This window comes from Drosophila arizonae, chromosome 5, assembly GCF_054131065.1.
Source record: "Drosophila arizonae isolate 15081-1271.41 chromosome 5, UAZ_ARI_1.0, whole genome shotgun sequence".
Classification (NCBI taxonomy): domain Eukaryota; kingdom Metazoa; phylum Arthropoda; class Insecta; order Diptera; family Drosophilidae; genus Drosophila; species Drosophila arizonae.
In genome coordinates, this window is record NC_142925.1 from 16576212 (window position 1) to 16589947 (window position 13736).

The following is a 13736-nucleotide window of genomic DNA, read 5'->3' on the forward strand; positions in this document are numbered from 1 at the left end:
CATTTGATTTAATTGGGTCGGGTCAAGGGTTGGGGCGAACCTTTCTTGAGATTGGAAAATAGGAAAAATATTCAAGGAAAATATACAAATTCGGGTGAAAGTATAAAAAATTTAAAGACTGCGAGCTTAAAAATTCTTAAAAGTGAATCATAGCACTAAAATAAAAATTGTCATACCGCACTGTTATACTTCACTATTATACTTAACTGTCATATCTTAACAGTTGCTGTTCTAACAGTAAAATTATGACTTTATCTAGAATCTGTAAGGTAAGCAGTAGAGGTACCGCAAACTGTTATACAGCATTGTTATAGTAAAGTTAGAATAAACCTCAAAAATGTCCTGAATTTTATAAATTATTATATGAAATTATTATAACAGTCATATTTAATACAATAAATAATACTTATGCTGTAAATATTGAATGCATAACAGTGGCTTTAACGGACCCTCAACCAAACTGTTATACTGTTGACTGTTTTACTTGAACAGTCGCAAATTACAAAGTCCCTTTTCAAAGTTACACCTTAATATTAGAAAATTATCTAGAATTATTATACTACTGTTATACACTACTGTTATACTTTTCTGTTATGCTTACGAAGTTACAATTGCAACAAGTGCAACCCTTCCAGAATTAGGCCTTAAAATTAAATAAATTTCTCAACCAATATTATTATATGTGTGTTTTATAACTAAATCACTTTCAATGTCAAAATACAAATAGAAAACAAATAAAATTAACTTATGCAGATACGTATGTTTAAATGTAGCTAGCCAAATGCAGCAAGCATTAAGGCTGACTTGTGGACTTGTAACCGGTTATGGTTTATGGCCAACCCGCTCCTCAAATTAGATGAAATAACGCCTTTAACTAAAATTCGGTTTCTTTTTTACCTCAATGTCTGTGTGTGTAGTTGTGTGTGTGATGTTTGTATGTAAATGTGATTGGTGTGTGTGTGTTTTTTTTGCTGAGTCCCACACGCAGTTTTAGGCAACTTGGTTAAGTGTTTTTTCTAGTGCAAATTACGAGAATGTAGCAACAAACTAGAAACTATTGTAACTAACAGCTTTGAGATGTTAAATAACCACATGACATTTTGTACGACTGTACGTCTGATTGTGTGTGTGCGTGTGCGTGTATGTGTGTGGTCTTTGATATTTAGTTTGTTGTTGTATTTAGCTTGGTATAGATTCTTTTACCCGCTGTGCCTTTGGTGCAACGGCCGCCTTTACGTCTGCGACACATATCATACCTGCGCATAAGTAGACATTATATATATATATAGAGAGAGAGTTTCGATTGGGTAGAGTGTAAATCTGAGATAGAAAGGGGGCTGGGGTGGGGTCTGCTAACAAAACATTGCTGCTGCTGAATCTGCAAGAACACAAGAAATACTCCACTTGACGGGCTGCCGGCCACAGCCCTCTACTCACTTGGTGATGGCCACGGCGATGTCGTAGACAGGCAGACGTCGCTCCCGGAACAGGTATTTGCCCATGTCTGTCAGGGCGGCAGCCGAGTCGATGGCATCGCGGCCCACACGATTACGTTCCAAATAGGGCGTGGCATCGCGACCCTGCAAAAGGTTATGTGGAAATTTGAATTAGAAACGATAATAAATAATAAATTTTAAATAATAATAATAATAATAATATATACTTGAGCTTAAATAAAAATGTAGCATTTACCATTAAATAAATTTAACATTAAAATAATTTGAGGTATTTATAATTTGGTAGTTTAAGCATAGCTTAAACTTAATGCAAAAAATCTATTTGTAAAATATGAAAAATTAATTCAAATTTTTACATAGTTAGAAGCCAAAAAATTATTTTTAATAATTTTAATAATAATTATTAATTTAGTTTTTAATAAATAGTCCCAAAAATTATTAAAAATTAATGACGATCAATCAAGCTAAATTTTCTAATAAAATGTTAATATATTTTTAAATACTTCAACTAAGCTCAGCTAGTATTGCAAAACCTTATGACCAGAATCTTTATTTTAATTTAGTTTTTTTTTTAAATTTCTTTGTACTATTTCTTTTGACTAAAATTTGATGAAAGTTTTTTGTGCAGCCTTCCAAAACAGAAACCAGAATTTCTTAATCATTTTATGTATTTCTTGTGACTTTTAACTAATTATTGGATAAATTATATCGATAAAGCCTTTGCCTAACAACTTCTATTTATTTCTATTTATTTTCCATACCGTGACACTCGTTAAATCAACGTCTTTCAATAAATATATAATGTCGCTTGATTTTATGGCATCAATAAATAAGATTGATTTATGACCCCAACTTCAATTAAATGTTATTCACACTTTGCGTTTTAATACCATCTAAAGTTATTTTTATACTTTGAAATCAAATTGAACAAGACTGAGAAAATTGTAAAGAATTTAGTTAGAGGATTTTCAGAAAATATTGCAGTTTAATCATGGCATTCGATTCAAGTAATATAAATAAAATTTTAGAATGGAATAATGCTTGATAAAGAATTAAAAAAAAAGTATATATATATTTTTATATATATGTATATATATATATTATGGGAAGTTTATTGGCAATGAAAATGCATAGCCAGCTGCTATTTTACTGAAGGCGATAATAATACTCCGATGTCTGGGATATTTATATCCGTTCCATAGACTCGAAGCTAAGGCCCTCTTCGGTCTACCAGCTTTACTTTACCACTTTCTCTACCATTTCAGCTCTTTAAAATTAGAAAGAGAAAATGCAGCTGAATTGCTGTCTATCCATCGACTGTGTTTGAGCCTTTAATAAAATACCTATTACTATCAGCCATCAAGTACTCGCATTGGATTTGTTATGCAATGGACGTAGCATTTGACAAGACACGGCAAACAAATGGGAAATATCCGAAATTTATGGCCCACTCAGCGCTAAAAGTGTTCAAACACTTTGGCGTAGGCAGGAACCAGCTGCAGTTGCCGCCAGGGAAGCCTGTGAAGCAAATGTGTGTGTGTGTGTGCGTGTGTGAGTGTGCGGGGGAAACATTTATGGCGGAATCTGTCAGCCAAACGGAAACAAGTGAACATGAAAAACGTGCGATGCGACTGAGGCGATAAAAGAGACGAAGCCAAAGAGATGCTGGAAATGGAGTTGGAATTGGAAATGGTGTCTCTGTGGCAAAGTCAAAGTCGTGTGGAGAAGAAGCTCATCTACAAACTAGTTGCAATTGTGCGTTATATAATTCATCTCTGCTGTTTGCATCGCTATCGTGACTGAGGGGCGTTACTGTATTACTGTATCTCTCGCACTGTCTCTTTCTGTGTCTGAGGTGACAGCTACATAAATTATTGTAACACAATTGTCAATCATGTCGAGCCCTGGGCTAATCAATATGTTAATATCCCATAATCTGCTATATGGAACCCGTTAGACAGGCCCCAAAGTGCAGGTGATAAAAGTAAGTTAGCTGTCACTGCGTTCATAGCTTCAACTTACAAATGTATCCGCAAGATACTCAGATACATTCTGACTGCGCTTGATCGTCGAGTGTCGCGCCAATGCATTTGATATATTGCTCCACTCACTGAGTAGTCTGGACTATATATATAGATATATGTATATTTTTATATATTTACACCTTAGTCTTTAAGATTGTTTATAATACTCGCATTATCGACATTTATGAACTGCAGTCAAAATAAATCTATTAGCCATATATTTCTATATATGTACATATATTGTATGCATAAGAATTTCTTAGCCAAGAAATTTCATTGGATTGGCAAATCTTTTCCTCGACCCGGCAATAGTTTCAAACCCATTCAAATGCTGCCGAGTGCTATATATCTATATACTTGTAGCTCTTTGTCTTTGTCTTGATCTACTTTATCTTCAACTAAATAATTGACAATTCGACAGATTGATCAATTGTTAGTGCGGGCACGTCTCCCATATCAAGCTACGAAAATATTTGGTACATTTTTGTTGTTTCTGCGGTATTTTTTTTTTTTTTTTTTTTCGTCTCAACAAAACTAACAAGAATTTTAAATGTTCCGACGGGCGACCTTGGGCCATTGATTATTGGTAAAAGGCAACGCTCGACGCACGTTGCTGGGAATATTTTGTGGAATTACGAAATTATACCGAATTATATGCCAAATTATAGCCAAGCTCCGATTCATTTGACTAGTGCAGCCGATACGAGTTTATTACAGCTGCTGCGACGCCTTTTACGATCGGTATTCCAAAATTGAAGTGGATGCGCATCTTTGAAGGCCTCCGCCGCCGCGCTGTGCGATGAGCGATGAACGATGAGCACTTGAGCTAGATAACACACATGGCTGAGCAGCTAATCAAAGGTAAATAAATATCAACTCAATGGCAGCCGAAAGAGATCTGCGTGCTTGTATGTAATACTCTAATGCGCGACTTATGGCCAAGGCGTCCATAAATGGGAAATATTTGCAATTTCATATTGCAATTAGTTGATGCTGCTAAGAGTATATAAAGAATATATCGAAGTATAAGAAGTGGCTTGAGTAGTCTATAAATCTGTTCGGCTAAACTATTATCTCTTTGACTATACTTTTTTAAAAGTTTCTTTTTTATTTATGTTTTTTTTGCCAGTTCATTAATCATATGATATATTAATAATTTTTTTTTGTTTTTTTGTTTTTATTTTTTTTTTGTGATTTTATCATCTAGATATACATATTATTTTATTCAATACTTATATACATTATACATATACATACTTCTATATATTCTGATTTTCTTAAGAAGTCTGCCATAAAAAAGATTATTGGGATTTTTTATAAAAAAAAGCTGTATGTAATAATAATTTATAATTATGTATTAATAAATTAAAAGAAAATAATTACTAAAAGCTCGAGCTAGATATAAAAAAACATAGATATAATTAATAATTTAAAAGACAAAATTCATGTTTTTGAATCAGAAATAACTCGAGCATATTAATTAATTAAAATGTTCACTACATAAAATATTTGAGTTATTAAAGGCTTCTCAAGGAAAAACCCTGCTGGGGCATAAAAGTATTTTAGAAAATCTCAATCTCATCAACTCAAGCAAAAGTAATTATATAATAAAAAGTTTTAGCCATTTCACCTAAGCTTTTATTAGAAATGCATATTGTACAATTTTTATATTAAATAAATTTTATTCTACTGTTTCTTTGTGGAGAACATCATTATTAAAGTAAATATACACCGTCAAATATTTTTTTATAATATATATAGAAAAAAAAACTCGAAATAAGCAGGCGAAAAGTTTTACTCGATTCGCTTTGCAGAAGACTTGACCTGGGATCTGGAGGCTGAGACGCAAAGCCTGGATTGCGCAATTGTGGCTCGCTCTGCAGTCTGCCAAATGTCACAGCTTTGCATACATATATATGCATATTATATATATTTTTGGAATATATTTTGCAAGCTGTGCGCATATTTTATTCGATTAGACAAGACTGATTTGTCAGGTAATCTAATTTGTGTGGCTGCAGCCATTAGAAATATTACACATACGACCCGCGTGGCGAGTTGTGAGCTGTGAGTTTTGTCTGCTTTGGGGTGGCTCACATTAATAGCTTGCCAGCAACGTGAGCGAGTGTGAGTGCGAGTGTGAGTGCGATCGAATAGTACCTAAAATGTAACCAGGCTGGCAACTGGGAGACCGGTTTGCCTTTCCCAAAAATGGATATGGCTTTATTTTGTTTTATTTCGGTTTGTTGAATTTTGTGCTCGACTGTCTCAGAAATGTTGCAATTGCTTTTGTGCGTAATTAAATGTAAAGTCTTGCCGCCTGGCGACTTAATATATTAATTTAATTTACAGGGCGCATAAATCTCTGGCCAAAAGCAAAAACTGTCAAACGGCATGCTTAGTCGTTAGTTGCTTACATTTCCATCATTTCGAAACCAAAGCCACACCAAACCAACCAACCACCCACCCACCCAACTAACTCCAGAGTGAGTTCCAGCTCCAGCCGCAACTCCTACTTCCAGCGCAATGACAAACGCTTTGGCTGCGCCCACACAGTCATTGGATTTGGGTTTTATTTGTTGTTTTTGTTTTGGGGGAATGGAATTGGGCGACAGCCGGTGGCGACTTTCGGACACCACCCACGGCGTTGTCGGCTTTGGGTTACATTTGATATGGAATTTCGTTATTTTTTTGAATATATACATAAATATATTGGGCCTTTGGGTCAAGTCGGCCAGCCATACTTTTCCTTCCCTCTACAGCAATTTATGTGTGGCACTTGCATTTTCAGCATTTTCAGCTACTGGCGATAAGCTTTCCAGCTAGCCGCTTCGTGACATATGTATGTTGAGAGAGACAGAGGCACAGCTTTAGCCCGGGGCCAACACCTGGATCGAGTCGCTACTTGAATTGGAAACTTCGTTAGTTCGGAATTTGTTGTTATGACATATGTTATGAGTCGCATAAGTATTTGGGATCTCGATCTGGATTCGGATCTGGTCTGGGTGTGGCAAAGTGCATTACTTAGCATTTCCGCAGCCGAACACTGATAAACCCAAGTAGATAAGCCTGAGTGGAGATTGTTGATTGACAGCCTCAAAATGTTTGCAACTGAATGCAAATTCTACAAGTGCGTCGCTTGACTCTAAAACACTTTCTTTCGGGCTGTTCGCATTTTGATTTATAGACGCAAGCGACTCAAGGCCTCTTTTGAATAGCCATTTGAGCTCTTGACCTCAATGCTCGCAGGAGTTGCACTAGTCCGCCATATGCTAGCCATATTTTATCAATCGAGCACATTCATTCACATAAATTAATCAGTCGCTGACAAATAACCAGCAGAATTACTTAGAGGCAAGTGCAAAATGTTTGTGTTGTTTAAATTTGCGCAATTAATCGACAACAAAACGCACAAAATATCTGCAAGGCTGAATCTATGCATTGAACTGCCCCCCACCACCCGCTGGCAGACCCTCCCCAGAGAGTGAGACTACAATAAGCTTGGCGCTTGGCGCTTGGCTGACAACCTAGTTTATTTATTTTTCTTTTTTTTTTTTTTTTTTTTTTCTTCTTAGTTTGCCAACTTAATAATGCATCAAAAACTTCAATTTATGGCTAAACTGAAATTCTAATCGAGTGTGGGCCAGTTTAGTATACAGCGCTCAAATTACAATTTGCTGCTATATTAAATGCACACACACTCGCACACGCATATACATTATATTTTTTCTTGCTCGACACGCACATAATAAATTGCGTATACGCAATGTTGCCGCATTGAAAAATGTTTGTGGCGCAAGCGCAACGTTCGACACGTTGTACAGCTGTCGGACTGTCGCGCTGGCGGCTGGCGGCCGTACGATATGATGTCGAAGCTGCACCGCCCCGCCCCTGCCTCTGCCCCTGGGCAGGTGTAACTCAATTCTAACGGAAAGTTGCCCGCAATTAATTAAAATGTTAATTAAATGTCACAGATAAAAGTTCAATCGGTCGACCATGCGCAACAGTAGCCCAACACACACACACACACACGCACATACAATGCTAGCTGCCCACGCCAATTCATTTAATTATCTCATTCAGCTGTGTCTGTGTCGGTGTTGCGGTGTCAGTGTCCAGATAAATCTGAAGCTGCGACTTGTTATGATTGCCCACAGCTCAAAATCAGGAAAATCATGCAAAAACAAAAGTGATTAATTGAGCTGCTCTGACGCTCTAATTACAGCGCGCATTAGTGGGCAGAAGTATTCAGATTTATGTGGGAGGGAGTGAGAGAGAGAGCCAAAGGGAGAGTGAGGGCGTGAGAAAGAGAGAGTGACAGGAATAGTGAGAGTGAGAGTAAAAGTGAGAGAAAGGAAGGCAATGAGAGTAAAATGGAGTGTGATGAGGATGAGAGTGAGAGGGGGAAGGAGAGAGGAGAAGTAAAATAAGAGATAGAGAGAGTAAAAGTGAGCGTGAGTGAGCGAGATAAAGAGAGAGTAAAAGTGAGAGATACTGAGAGTGAGGCAGTCTTCTTATGGAAGAGTCATAGATTATATTATCATATTTTAAGTGCTTATTTATTTATTTGTTTTTTTTTTTTTTTCGCAAATGCCGTAAATATGACAGAATTGTTTAGCTATAAGAATATATTTAATATAATATTTTAAGCAATCCTTTGCAGATTAACTTGTTGCTTATCTTATGAAAATGTTTCATAAAATATATATCATATAATTCTATTTCACGTATTTTATAAAATAAAATAATAGTAAGCAAATAAGACAACTGCAATACAAAATGTAAAAGAATAAGAGCTAAAGGCCTCTGCATCCAGTGCTTGTCTCTCTAAGTTATCTCTAATTTAATATTATCACTAACTTCTAAATAAATAATAAAAAGCATTAAATATCTATATCACATATACCAAATTACATTCTATACTTAATTTGTCATAAAGATATATGATTATTCAGGCTCTGCTCTCTTCCACACCTCTTCACACCTCTTTCATTCAGCTGCACTGCGTGACTTTGTTTCAGTTCCATTAAGCCTTTGCATATTTGCAAACAGACATCAGCGGCTTATCGGATATGCAATATCATATGATATAAATTCTGAGTAATTACTTTGCCCCGACTTCGATTTGGATTTCCAATTTGAGTCTTGAGTCGGGCACCGAGTTGAGCGCTACTGCGGCTACATATTTTGGTGTCATAAATTCGCATTCGGATTTGTTGTTTATGGGCAGCAAAATAAATTTCAACATTAATTAGCGCACAAGCAAAACGTTTAGCGACGGATGCAGTTGCGACAAGCTGTGAGGACATATAGTGTATATATATATATATATATATATATAGAAGAGGAAGTCGCTGCTTGAAATTGGGCAGAAATCTGAGCCTCAACTGAGTTGCCCATTAAATTATGTAACTGCCACAAACGCAGCAGCAAGCGCAAGCCTTGTCTGCTGCTGCTGCTGCTGCATTATTTATGCTGTCTAAAACGGTTTTTTGTTGTTTACATGTGTGTCTCGTCGTACTTAGGGTAAGCCATGCGCTGTCATGTGGGCTGCTTGATGCAGGTGCCAGCCATGCCAAAACTGCGCCAATTTTCCACTTTCCACACACACACACACACACGCACACACATGAGTGGGTCGACTGGTGGCAGGCTCTTCTCTCTGGCAAATGGCTTCCTGAACTGTGACTTGTGTGTGAGAAAGTCGAAACGAGCTCGAGCAATAATGTTGTCGAGAGTGTTTTATGGTCGCGTTATGCAAGCGCGCTCGAAGACGCTGCATGGACTGCATAAGCTACCGAAGGATGTTGTTGCGAATTATGACAATCAAGCATTAATGGCAACAAATCAACCAGAAAGCCAGCCAGCCAGCCAGCCAGCTAGCCATATATGCTGCCAATCGACATTTCTATTTGCGGCAAGTTCGTTGCCTGAGTCTTTTGTTCGCGTGCTGCGGCATTTGCTAATTCCTTAGGCATTTAGCAACGTATTTTGTGTGTTGCGCTCTCTTTGTTGTTGTTGCTGCTTACTGCTTAAAAAAAACTTGTTAAAATTTGTAGCTTTGCTTTGTTTATGGCCCAAGCAAATAGCCAAATTGATTGTTCACATTTTTTTCAAACGAATCCGAAGCGCATGCGTTGCATGTTGTTGGGTTTTCTCTACATATATAGCTCCTTCTCTCTCCCTCTCTCTCTTCCCCCTTCCTCTCTATCTATTGCTACCAATTGGCCACCGAATCGTGATAAAGTTTGGCTGCATTGCCTGCGGCCAACAGTTGCTCCCATTTGCAATGCCCCCCATTTGGCTGGGGGTCAGAGTTGACTTGGCCAGCGGATTACTCAATTAGTTTCTTAATGATATTTAACTATTGTGCAACGACTGTGCAATAGAGTGTACTTACACGTGAGATAATGATGCCAGCGATGCTGATGCGTATTCTGGGTCCCTTCAGCAGGCGGTAGCGCAAATCGACGCCGTTCCAGAACGAAATGAAGTACCTCTTGACCTGCAGAGAGACAAAGGGTAAACTAAAATAAATCTGCATGGATGTAGAACTTGTAGTTGATCTTCAAATTTGACAGCTCTGCTCTGCCCACATTCGTCAGAGACAAAGCGCATGGTTTCATCTTTAATCTAAGCCGCTTATGGCCCCATGAGAGATCGCACCCAAGCCGCGCAGCCCCATTAATCTCCGCGCGTGAGTGATGTGCATACGAAGCAGCTGTGGCGGCGAGGCTAAGAACTGTGCCTCAGCTGAGTCTGCAGACGCAGAGCCCAAGCTGAAATGATAGAATCAACCGCCTAGGCACTTTATGCTCACTTTATATTAAGTCAGTTGTTCACATTTATATTTAGAATCCAAATGGTATTTAATTCTCTTTTGAGGTGCTTTGCGTGCTCTGTCAATTACCCGAGCTAGAGCTCCGATTTATATGCTATTTCGTGCTGCCCGGCTGCCCAATTAATATGTGCAGCCTGTCTTCTATAGACACGTCGCCTGCTATCTGCCAATCGCCGAAATGAGCAGCAGAAACAACTTTTACAAATCTCCAGACTGGGCTTGGATTTGGGACTGTGCAGACTGTGTGTGTGTGTGTGTTTTGTTTTTTTGGCAAACCCCAGGCAAGCATTGACAGCTTCATTTGTGTGCCACGCCCTGCATGGGCAGCCTTACGCACCTGCAGGTTGTCACCGCCATGCAGCCGATATCCATCATAGTCGACAATCACCAAGACCTCGGGATAGATGACGTATGGGGCTTGGCGTCTGGGGCGGACGCGTGACTCTGAGGTTTGGGGTTCGGCCGGCTCCGCCTCGGTGTCCAGCTGGCCCTCGTCCTCATCGTTGAGGTCCTCGAAGTCGGGACTGCTGCCGCTGCTGCGTCGACTGCGATGCTGACGCCGCTGCAGACGCTCAAGTTTTTCGCTGGCCAGCAAATCGTCGGGTTCCATGAAAGCTAAAGAGAAGAGGGGAGAAGAGCAGAGAAGAAGAAGAGATGGAGACAAGTGGAGCTTAGTTAAGGTTGACTAATGAATCGCAATGCGGTGCAATGGCTTAATTATTTTTTATTATTATTGAGCAAGTCAGGTAGCAGTACATTTAACTGTATTTAAAGTTAATTTTTGGCTCATTATGAGGCAGCGCCCTGGCAGACGGCGCGAAATTGTTTTCTGCAATTGCTGTAAATGCTGAAATACCATCCATAAAGTAGCCGTGTTTATAGGGCAGCTGAATTAACGCGTTGGTATTTTGGCGCCACCGACCGGCACCTCACTTGATCGAAAGGTAAATGCATCCGTCGAAGGACAACGTCGATTACTTCACCGGCTGCGGCGACATCGAGAGTTCGTGAACCCGCCGTAAGAGCCGCCAAAACAGCGAACAGGAAATGCTAATCATGTGCACGTCGATCTCGCGCTCAACGGCGCGGCTCGCAGACGGACAGATTTATGCTAGAGCTTAGAGCTCGTTTCTAGTTCAATGTGCCCATTACTAATACAGATGCAGAGGCAGATGCAGCTGCCGATAAGCGCCGCAGCGGCACAAACGAAGAGTGATATGGGTATCAATGCCAGGCCAAGGTGAGGGCAGAGCCAAAGAAGTTACGCTATGATAATTCATAATAGATGACTGCGGCAGTAACTCGGACTTCTGGCCCATATATCAAGACTGGAGTATGTGGGATACTTACCAAAGTCACTCAGTTGATCGTCGGCGGCTGAGGCCGCACGCTTGAAGACAATGTGATGGGCCTGCTCCTTGTTGGGGCTCAGCTCGTGTGGCAAAGGTTTAATGACCAGATCGTGACCAATGCTGCCCTCCTGTAAAAGAGTTCCAAATGCAAAGAAATCCATATTAATACCCGGGTCAGAAGCGAGCTAATTGAATGACGTAATTTATAGCAACTTAGAAGTAATGGGAAAAACAGAAAAACAAAAATGAGCTTAGCTTGTGGAACTAAAAACTGTTTCGAGTTTTAGTACTATTTAGCTTTTACTACTTGAGGTGGAACTAAAAACTTATTGTTGCTCAGATTTTACTAATTTATATGCCTATTATATACTTTATCTTAATGGGGGATTATAACTCTTCAAAGGTTTTAAATATCAACTAAATTATAATAATTATTTAGTAAATAATTTCAAATTTTTATTCGTGTATTTAAGTTAACTTTAAATATAAATAGCTTCCAATTTAAATTTAAAAATGTAAGTTTTCAGTTTGTATTTTTAATTGCAATTAATTATATATTATTGCAATATTAGCCCTTCTAAATATTTTTTTGTCAATATTAATAGTTAAAAAATAAATTTTTATTTATTATATTTATTAATGAATTTTAATTTTTTTATTTAATAATGAAGATTTTAAATTTAATCCATTAAAAAAAAAAATATTTTTATAATGAAAAAATTTTATCTTTTTTTTTTTTGTTTTTTGTTAAAAATATAATATTCAAAATTATTAAAAATAAAATATTCAAAATTAAATAAATAAAAGAGTTATATTTTTTTATAACTTTAATTAAGTTCTATGTGTTTATAAATTTAAAATATTTTATTTATTTATTTTATTCTTGTATATTTTTTATTTTGCACAATAATCTAGAACTTTTGTTTGTTTGACATTGTAAATATTCATCCGCAACCTCTGACAGGTGCACACAAGCTGCGCCTTGTTATTATTATTATTATTATTATTATTTTTTTTTTTTCAAGAAATAAAAATGCGCTTGTGGCTAATACAGCTATAAGCCAGGCATGAATGAGCTGGCTTAGAGCGATCATAAAAATTAGTAGCGATTTGCATAACTGCACAATTTATGCAAAACATTTGATCTAGATAAGAATGTTTCTTGGGCGGCTTCACTGTGTGTTGTGTGCCACGGTTTTTATCGCCTCTGTAATTGCAATAATTAACAGCAAAAGAATATTTAAAAAAAAATGTGCAAGAAAATTGAAAATCAAATAGTCGCTGAGACTAACCTTGACAAAGGTTAACTAATTAAAAGCAATCTACTTAGAGTTGGCTTTATTTTTTTTTTTCAGTTGTTTTTCAGTTGATTTTGCCAATTCATCAGGCTAAGCGTCACCCACTCGAGTACGCCCCGCGGTTATATGGACCAATTAGATCTTGGCCACGCTCAGACAATTCATTGCGATTCTATATGCTGTAATTAAAATATTAAATATAAATTACAGCAGTTACTGGCAGCCGCAGCAGCAACAGCCGCAGTTTGCGTTATTAATGTGCCCAAAACACGAACTTGGCAAAACGGAAATGTGACTGGAATTTGAAGTGGAGCGCTGACTCGACGGCAGCGGCTCAGCTGACTCAGTTGGAATGATTAAACTTGATTTATATATGCATAAATATTGCTGTAGCCATAAGACGCAATTTGATGCATTAACTAAAAGCTTCAAGCAAATTATATTTTGTGTGTGTGCCAAGAACCAGACTGTGCGGTCTCTCCATATTATTTGGTTTGCTTGCAAATGTCAAAGGAAACGCCAGAGTTCAATGTCCTCGGCAGACGGACGGACATCTCTGCTGTGCCATAAAACAAATTGCCAAGCCACAAATTGCCATTGATGACAAGGCAAAGACGGCCACTTCAGCGGCGACTGCCACTTCGACTTTGACTATGGCTTGTTGAAGTCGACTTCAATGCCGAGCAAGCATCGTGGCAAAAAAAAAATTTGCAAAGTGCGTTTCGCCAATTGCAGTCCAGCTGCAGTTGAGTTATGAGAGATGC

At 38.0% G+C, this 13736-nt stretch overlaps 1 protein-coding gene across 4 annotated transcripts in view; it reads right to left on the bottom strand.

The window, feature by feature from the left end:
• The window catches only part of sona (sol narae metalloprotease), a 70627-nt gene that overhangs the window by 9226 nt on the left and 47665 nt on the right, over positions 1 to 13736 (bottom strand). For 3 of the 4 annotated variants that reach the window (XM_018012990.2, XM_089471209.1, XM_089471208.1), the window contains exons 5-8: positions 11673 to 11802; positions 10660 to 10937; positions 9882 to 9986; positions 1438 to 1580 (exon numbers count right to left, since the gene is read on the bottom strand). In XM_018012990.2, coding sequence (XP_017868479.1) covers positions 1438 to 1580; positions 9882 to 9986; positions 10660 to 10937; positions 11673 to 11802 — 656 coding nt within the window. Of the gene's footprint in view, positions 1 to 1203; positions 1257 to 1437; positions 1581 to 9881; positions 9987 to 10659; positions 10938 to 11672; positions 11803 to 13736 lie in introns of all 4 variants that reach the window. The other variant, XM_018012992.2, reaches the window with a different exon arrangement.